Source organism: Bombus huntii, chromosome 12, assembly GCF_024542735.1.
Source record: "Bombus huntii isolate Logan2020A chromosome 12, iyBomHunt1.1, whole genome shotgun sequence".
NCBI classification, from domain to species: Eukaryota; Metazoa; Arthropoda; class Insecta; order Hymenoptera; family Apidae; genus Bombus; species Bombus huntii.
In genome coordinates, this window is record NC_066249.1 from 8,353,519 (window position 1) to 8,362,005 (window position 8,487).

Below are 8,487 nucleotides of genomic sequence, written 5' to 3' on the forward strand. Positions count from 1 at the left end.
TACGTTAATGTCTGTCGCTAAGTATGAACAAAGTTGGTCCATCTCTGGTGACAAGTTATACTTTTAAAAGTGGCAAAGAATACATTGTAAAGATCAAAGTTACTGCTTTTAAGGGATGTCAGCGTAATTTGGAGCTTACTATTACCGATAAATATACCGCCGAGAATTGGCAGTCTTTTTACGATGCTGCATGTTTGTTCTTTATCATTTTTTTATTTTATGTAATATGTTATTTTAAGGTTATATTAAGAAATCTCGAATCTCTTTTTGTATGTACTAGAACTTTAATATTCATGCAATTACTTGATTTGCTTTTTATTTCTAATTATGTGTTTCTCAATTTTTAAGACATTGAAAATTTGACGCAGAAAACGGGAAATTACAAACATTTTGATGTATTTGTGGCTATGCTCCAATCTGGATTGTTAAAAGTAACATTTGTATTTAAATTATCCAATTAATTAAATAAAATAAAAGGAATTCAATTATAGACAAGCGAATCCATTACTCTGGATCTGCTGACATTCGAAGATTTACAATTGTTACGTGCCCGTAAACTTGAACGCAGTTCGTGTTCAAATTTGAATAATACGACAAATAATCGTCGATATCTTATATTAACGTACACGGTAGAATTTGATAGGTAAGTATATTTTGTAAATTTACTACATTTAATTAAAACTCATTAAACATATGCCTTCACTCTGTTAAGAATCCATTATCCATTATCTTTGGAATATTGCGGTTTACCCAATCCTATGATATTACAAGCTACCATTAGGAAATTACAAACTGAACTTGAAAGATTGCAATCTACACGAATAAATAGAGATTTTCAGAAACGTGTTGAACAACTGACAATTGCGAATCAAAAGCTTATACAAGAAAATCATAGGCTTAAAAATGGAGGTAGAAATAAATACTTGGATGTTTTGTAGATAAAAGTTCTAAGTATATTTTACTATTCAGGAAAAGGTTTAAAACATTTATTGGAATCAATTAAATCGTTAGAAAATAATGTTGTTAAGGAACGTGCGTCCTTTCAAATGCAAATTCAAAAACTTAAAGCCGAAAATGCAGCTTTGTTATTGAAAGTACAGCAACTTACTGCATCTGTTAATAGAAAACCAGGAGATGGTAGTCCAGCATTAAAATGTCATAACCGTACATCTTCTACGCTTAGACGAAGCAGAAGTCGATCTTCTTCGATTTCAAGTCGTAATAAAACTTCTAGTTTATCACCAGGTGTAAATCAAAGCTATCAGTTAATGTCAAAAATTTTATTTGTATAATTTTCCTAAAATGATTATTAATATATAATATATTAATATAATTTAATTGATAACTACAGGGAGTTCATTAGAATCAATTAGAATTCAACGATCTCCTTGCCGAAATTCGAAAGTATATAATAATAAAACAAAGAATTCAAGTTAGTATTTGATCTGTGCTTAATTATAAAGTTCATATACGGTATGTCCTGTTTAACTGGAAATGTTCGGATATCTGGAAAAATATGAACAAATATTTCAGATGAAAGTTGTATCAAAGGGAACACACTGTGCTTTTTGTTATTTATTTGACCTCACGATAACCTTGAAACATCCTGTAAAGGTGACATTAAAATTTTTAAGTAGACGCCTCCATTTTTTGTAACATGTTCTTGTAGATAACATTCAGACGTTTTTAAAACACTACGAACTTGCATCTTTTGTACCATCCGCTAACGAGATATAAATTTTCAAATTCGACAGAGCAATACAGGGAATTATCCAAGTGTGACTGTTCTCAGTTGACTGCTTTGGAATCATTAAAAAAACTGCGGCCTTGTGTTTTGGCAATGCCATACTAATAGTAGCATTATGAAAAATATCTTTAAATATCCCCGTGGTATATATCAGGCAACTCCAATGCCTGCAGGACAAATTTTAAAATTTCGAATTTTAAAGTTGATATGTCAATAGTGGTTGGTGCAAAAGATAAGAGTTTGTAGTATTTTGAAAACATCTGAATGTCAGCTACCAGAGTATGTAATGTAAAATGGAGATATCCATTTAAATATTTTAATATCACCTTTACTTTTCAAGATCATCTTTTATGTTACACATTTTTTCGCATTATTCGTATGTTTCCAGTTAAACAGGACATACTGTATAATCAACCCTAAAATTTTTTACCATAGAAATCGAGTTTGAAAATTTGGAGACAAGAATTCACACATTACAGAAAATGTTGAAAGAAGGGATAAGCATAAAGTAATAAATGAATCAATTTTTATGAACAATTAACAAATATATATGCTAAGATGTATTTCGTTTTTATCATTGTTATTATTATTCTATTTTTCATATAATACAATTTAATTGAATGTAAATAAATTAATTACCTCACTATTTAAAATAGTGAAACTTGAAACACTTTTATAGATGTAAACTACTTTTGTTTTTCTGAAACTGTATGTGTTTTTGAAAATTATTGCTGATAAAGAAAATAATAAATTATGAATTAATTATATGTATAAGCATAAATAGAAAATACTGAATATTCTCCATAATGATGTACAAAATACCAATATAGAATTGTGTTGTATGTGATTTTAATTATATATAAAGTCATATATTAAGTCAAGTATATATTGTGGGAAATATTTTTTATATACACTATAATATTATGAATTCATTTGTTTCATTTAATATTATTTATGTTGTGCCTATTCTATCACAATCATTAATGAAATTTAAAGTAAAATTTCAGTTAACTGAATTTTTCTGGTTTTACATTATTTTCATAATATAATATAGCACGTTCAATTATTGATGGTTTCTCATTTTTTGATTTCACACCATTTTGGCTTTCATCAACATTTAATTGTTGCATTTGTAAATTTGTTTCCTTTACTCTTGGCTTTGCAACAACTTCATACTTTGTATGCTTTGCTAATTCCTGAATAGCTTCATGCAAATATTGAATCTGACTTTCTTGTTGAGATGTCACTTGATTCAAATTTCTAATCTCATCCATAAATGTTTGTAATTGTTGAAGCCGTGCTTCCTCTTTTCTTGCTTCTTTTGCTACTTGGCGATTGTATTCTAATATTAAACAACCACCAGCAACACTAAAAATAATAACCTCACCCATCAAATTAGCTCCTAATTCTATAGCCATAGTTTCATTCAACTTTGCAACTTTTGTAGGCTTACCAAGATTCATTATATACATTTTAGCTTTTACCTCTGCCCAATGGTAAACTGTAATTAAATTATAAAAATATGAAACATAATTATGTGGTTATAATAGGTGTCTATAGTTACTATTAATGATGATATCAATATTAATTATATCACAGTCAAATCATATAATTTTTTAAGTACTTTTATTTAAAAAGATTTATTGTACTTACATTGTGCAGGTGGTATAATAAAATATGTCCTAAACACAGGATGATTTTTTGCTTGATTAACAAGAAATTTGGCCAGGGGCTTACTAATTTGTTTAACAAATAAAACCCCCAATTTGAGAGCTGGAAAAACACCCACTACCATTTTTGCAACCTTTTTTATTCGTACAACTTCAATTAGAAAATCACAGTTTGTATTTAATTAAAACCTAGAAATCATATATATGAATAAACATTGAAACATGCTTAAAACGTGTCACAAATATAGACGATTTTCCAATAAATATATTTATCGTAATTATTATATGTTATATACATATTAGTTGAATAAATAATGAGAACGTAATATATAATAATGTCACGATGTCATGGCAAGTGAGATGAATCTCACATTGTATTCAAAATGATTACCTCACCTCTGAAATTATTTCAGAGTATAGCAGACAGCCATAGTGGTGTCACGATAGCATTAACTAAAGACAGAATAGACGTGACATTAAATGGAACTTTGTATCTCACGTTATGAAATATTGATCTGCCAAAAAATTAAAGTATTTTTTATACCCTTTGAGATTTCCTACGGAAACATAGGAATTATCATAGATAACTCGTGAGTGATTATATCACCGATGAGGTACAAATAAATGTGACATATGTAACGTCGCGTTATCGACATCTTGCTGTTTTATCGATATAACTAATAAACACGCGAGTTCGGCATTTCCGAATCTACAGAACGTGTTGTAAATGTGACTATTTTGAATTCGCTTTTAGTATTTCCTTACACAATAAAGTAATAATTCCGTTTTTTCTAATGTTCGCTATAAAAACATCTAGAGTATATATATATATTATACATATGATATTGCTTTGTCTAGAGTTTTTTTTCTACATTTATTTACGCTTAATTTTTTACTTTCGTCATATATTTATTATTAGTAATAATCATTAGTATAGTCTCTACATGAGCAATCAAACAGGGCAGATCCCTAATTTTATAGGTTCTTGTATATGCTAACTTTACTTGACCTCAGCGCTTGACCGCATGGTGCAGCACTAGCCTAGGAGCGACCAGGTCTATAAGCTTAAACACTCTCATTTCCTTTTTGATCTTATTTTAATTTCATAGGAAAATTTTGTTTTAATTCAAACCACTATTATACTGAATTGATAACCTCGCATGCGACACAGAAATGATATGGGGATCAGGTGACCTTCAAAACATGAGACACGAAAAAGCATTGAATATCACGTCTATACTGTACATTGTTGGTGACAAAAGTATGCTATATGCATGTGTACGTGAATCATTTTTTAGTAATATTTAAAGGTTAAAAAAACCGTTCAATACATCATCTTCAATGTTATTCATAATTTTTTGTTTATGAGTATTTGTATTGAGCGAAAAGTTAAACATGTTGTAATATCAAATACAGATATTTATCTATGAAATCAACTTCATGCATAGAATTTTTCTGTTAAGTGTGGTTATGTGATAATTTCACAATTATCATTACATTCAGAAGTTTGGAATTAAAAAGAATAGAAAATTATAAAGATAATATAAAATATCGTTAATAGTAAAGTGGATGAAGTAATAGGAAGTCAATATTAATTATATAATTAAAATTATACGTTTAAAATCGCTGATTTTATAGGTTAAGTGATTTTCGAAAGAAGTGAACACTTGAAAAACTTATCTTTATTGAAGTCGTAATTATTGATTGAAAAGATGTATAATAAAAAGTTCAATATAGTTAATAACAATTATTCATTTATAATATGGGGTCTGGCAATACATTTAATATTATTATGGGGTGTACTTGATGTAAACTTTCATTCTCCCATTATTCAAGAACTACCAAATGTACCAATTTTAAAAAATGCACCAGCGAAAAGATTGGTCTTATTTGTAGCAGATGGTTTAAGATTCAGAACCTTCATTGAAGCACCACCAAAATTTCTCAAGTAATTAAAAATTATTTCTTAGATAAAGGTTTATTCTAAATTACAAATTATATGCATATATACATGCAATAATGTAATTTTGTTCATAGACACATAATGACAGATATAGGTGCTTGGGGTATATCTCATACAAGAATGCCAACAGAATCTAGACCAGGCATTGTTGCAATTTGTGCAGGATTATATGAAGATCCTAGTGCTATATTTAAAGGATGGAAAGAAAATCCTGTTGACTTTGATTCTGTTTTTAATCAGAGTTATCTCTCATGGGCATGGGGGAGTCCTGACATTATACCTATGTTCACAAAGGGTATCACAACATACATAAATATTTGAAATAGAATATGATGTATGTTAAAAGAATCAGATTGATCTTTTGTGAAATTAGGTGCAGGAGAAAATGTACATGGCGATAGTTATCCTCCTGAATGGCAAAATTTTGATATAATGCATGGTCAAATTTGGCGTTTAGACTCTTGGGTGTTTGACAAATACATTGATTGGCTTAGAGAAGATGCCCACAAAGTTAAAAATACTGAACGCGTTGTCATATTCCTTCATCTTCTTGGCTGTGATACCACAGGACATACAGCAAAACCTCATTCTAGGTATACAAAACTTGCTAACTTACATTTTTTATACAAAAGCAGAATGATATTTTTAATAAGATTATAATTTCATTAGCTCTAAATTACATTTGAATGTAGAAAATATGTTGATAACATGAATTATGTTGATTGGAAAATAGAAGAGGTTGTACAAATGACAGAAAATTTTTTTGGAGATAATAGTACTGCATATATTTTCACATCTGATCATGGAATGACTGACTGGGGATCACATGGAAGTGGCTCTACAGATGAAACAGAAACACCATTAATTGTTTGGGGTGCAGGAATTAATGCATTTAATTTTCGTCAAAACGTAGAACAAGTTGATATCACACCACTGATTTCGTCTTTGATTGGTGCTCCAATTCCGATTAACAACGAAGTTAATATAAATAACGAATAATAATATAAATTTTATTACTTGTTATTCTTTTTGCTATTTATGTAATTTTTCAGGGTGTTTTACCATGGCAGTATTTAAGTACTAATAATCTTAAATACATAAATCATGCGCTGTTAAATAATTTGAAACAGTTAACTTACCAAGTAAAAGCAAATCATAAGATGAATTGTGAAAATAATGGATTAGCTGATTGGCGAGAGATAGAATTAGACAATAAAATTTCTACTTTCGATAAAGATTCTGAAACAGAAGATCTAAATGAGAAATTGAAAGAAATTGTTAATACAATTAAACTAGCTAAAAAGTCTTTGTTATATTTTCGACAATACCAAAGAACAAGATTTTTATTATATTTGTCTATAATATGGCTAGGGTGGATAATACTGTTATTCTTTAAAATAACTGGAGTTATTCGGCCCCGTCTTAATTCTTTTATTTTATTAATAACAAATTGTGTATTTATAGTTCTAGTAACTATGATACTTATCATGCATAAAGGTATGATATTTTATATATAACATAATTATTTGAAAAACTATTGGTTCTAATTTTAAGTAAAATAGTTTCAGGTTGTAATAATTGGAGATTACCCTGTTATGCGTTTTTAACTATGATTTCTTTCTGGCTAGCTACTCGAAGTATAATTATATACACAGTAAAATTAAAAGTCTGTAAAAGCAAATATTATTGGACAATAATTACAGGAATAATCTTTTTATTAACAATAATGTTCATTGGCTTAACATATAGATTTGCTCTTAGTATAGGAATGTTATTTATTACTCTTGTTCAGAAGATAGTGTTAAAAAGTTCTCAGAGTCTATTTTTTTGGACAGCTTTGTCTCTAGCTATTTTTCCACTATTACCTGTTGTAGAACCATACCCTCGAGTTTACATTATGTAAGTTCAAATTGACATTAAGTCGTAATGTTTCTTTTATTAAATATTTTTAATTAATTAATTAAATCTTTAATTAAAATTGTTTTCAGAATTCTTAGTATATGTGTTGTAACTTTAATAGTTGCATTAAAAATGCATTCAAGGTATAGAAAAGCAGTCGAAATTTTTCGACTGATAGTCACAGGACTAATATACTTAGAATGTATAGATGGCCGAAGTTGGATATCATGGACGATTTTATCAACGACACCATTATATATTTTTACCTATCCTATGCAATTAAGAAAAAGAATGCAAGGAATCGTGTTGGGACTTTTCTGTCCACTTGTCTTATTATCTGCATCTTACGAACCTTTCTTTTTTATAATTCTTGCATTACATCTATCCTGTTGGTCACAATTTAATGTGTCTTCTATTCAAGTTTATCAAAGTACTAAAAATCCTTTGACAATAGAAGAGTTGCTTAAAGCAGCAATCTTTGTATCCTTTGTTAATATAAGATTTAAACTCAAATTGAATTATTAAACTGTTCTCAATACCAATCCTGAACAATTTATTATAGATGCTATATACATTGCTGTGTTTCTTTGGAACAGGTAATATGGCGAGTGTCAGTTCGTTTGATCCGTCTTGGACTCGTCATTTCGTGACAGTTTTCTCTCCCTTTACAATGTTCCTGTTAATACTTTTAAAGCTAAGCATTCCTTTAATGTTAATTGGATGTACAAGTCACACACTTGGATCTTCAAGTATTTTTCTAGGAGTGCTTTTACTGGGAGACTGCTTATCTTTACCACTCATGTATTATGTTACTCCTCAAGGAAGTTGGTTAGATATTGGTAGTGCTATAAGTAGATTCACAATTGCAATTTTCCTTCCATGCCTTATAGTGTTATTGCATTATCTTTCATATCCTTTAATAACGTTCTCTCCAAATAAACATAAATTTTATATTAATTTAAAAAAAGATCATATTGTATAAAAAATATAAAATATGTATATAAAATCAACGATTTATTTATAATAAAGTGATCAAGCAAATATAATTGTTCTTATTTGATGTAGTGAAAATTGATATATTTCTTTCGAAAGATATTTTCTTTTGAAAGAAATTAATATATTTCTAATATCTTCTACTTAAAAATTTCATTCTGTAAGAAGATAATTGAAATATAATTGTGTAAAATTGGGTACTTTAGTAGCAATAA

At 28.6% G+C, this 8,487-nt stretch overlaps 3 protein-coding genes across 4 annotated transcripts; 2 read left to right on the forward strand and 1 right to left on the reverse strand.

The window, feature by feature from the left end:
* The first annotated feature begins 20 nt into the window (after nucleotides 1-20).
* On the forward strand, nucleotides 21-2,633 carry LOC126871849 (centrosomal protein CCDC61-like). Its single transcript, XM_050631119.1, has 7 exons — nucleotides 21-192; nucleotides 349-431; nucleotides 492-643; nucleotides 713-909; nucleotides 970-1,245; nucleotides 1,352-1,432; nucleotides 2,183-2,633. Exons 1-7 carry the CDS (start codon nucleotides 24-26, stop codon nucleotides 2,257-2,259), a joined length of 1,035 nt encoding a protein of 344 aa, XP_050487076.1. The 5' UTR covers nucleotides 21-23; the 3' UTR covers nucleotides 2,260-2,633.
* LOC126871844 (putative OPA3-like protein CG13603) lies at nucleotides 2,620-4,233 on the reverse strand. Of its 2 annotated transcripts, none has more exons than XM_050631113.1 (3): nucleotides 3,809-4,233; nucleotides 3,401-3,606; nucleotides 2,620-3,248 (listed from the first exon to the last, which is right to left on the reverse strand). In XM_050631113.1, the coding sequence occupies exons 2-3, from the start codon at nucleotides 3,540-3,542 to the stop codon at nucleotides 2,755-2,757; spliced, it is 636 nt and encodes a 211-aa protein (XP_050487070.1). In that variant the 5' UTR covers nucleotides 3,543-3,606; nucleotides 3,809-4,233; the 3' UTR covers nucleotides 2,620-2,754. The 2 variants fall into 2 exon arrangements, with proteins under 2 accessions (XP_050487070.1, XP_050487069.1); XM_050631112.1 differs by having other exon boundaries at nucleotides 3,814-4,232.
* A 191-nt stretch (nucleotides 4,234-4,424) lies between these two features.
* On the forward strand, nucleotides 4,425-8,325 carry LOC126871835 (GPI ethanolamine phosphate transferase 1-like). Its single transcript, XM_050631099.1, has 8 exons — nucleotides 4,425-5,365; nucleotides 5,455-5,675; nucleotides 5,754-5,973; nucleotides 6,073-6,358; nucleotides 6,433-6,877; nucleotides 6,943-7,279; nucleotides 7,369-7,759; nucleotides 7,842-8,325. Exons 1-8 carry the CDS (start codon nucleotides 5,130-5,132, stop codon nucleotides 8,259-8,261), a joined length of 2,556 nt encoding a protein of 851 aa, XP_050487056.1. The 5' UTR covers nucleotides 4,425-5,129; the 3' UTR covers nucleotides 8,262-8,325.
* Nucleotides 8,326-8,487: the final 162 nt, after the last annotated feature.

Bases quoted from the DNA above. Each gene is read 5' to 3' on its own strand.
- LOC126871844 (XM_050631113.1), bottom strand. From the start codon at position 3,542: ATGGTAGTGGGTGTTTTTCCAGCTCTCAAATTGGGGGTTTTATTTGTT. The intron at 3,249-3,400 runs GTAAGTACAATA...ATTTAATTACAG, and splicing joins TATTATACCACCTGCACAAT to TTTACCATTGGGCAGAGGTA.
- LOC126871835 (XM_050631099.1), top strand. From the start codon at position 5,130: ATGTATAATAAAAAGTTCAATATAGTTAATAACAATTATTCATTTATA. The intron at 5,974-6,072 runs GTATACAAAACT...ATTTGAATGTAG, and splicing joins ACAGCAAAACCTCATTCTAG to AAAATATGTTGATAACATGA. The intron at 7,760-7,841 runs GTATCCTTTGTT...AATTTATTATAG, and splicing joins TGCTTAAAGCAGCAATCTTT to ATGCTATATACATTGCTGTG.
- LOC126871849 (XM_050631119.1), top strand. From the start codon at position 24: ATGAACAAAGTTGGTCCATCTCTGGTGACAAGTTATACTTTTAAAAGT. The intron at 910-969 runs GTAGAAATAAAT...TTTACTATTCAG, and splicing joins TCATAGGCTTAAAAATGGAG to GAAAAGGTTTAAAACATTTA. The intron at 1,246-1,351 runs GTGTAAATCAAA...TGATAACTACAG, and splicing joins AACTTCTAGTTTATCACCAG to GGAGTTCATTAGAATCAATT.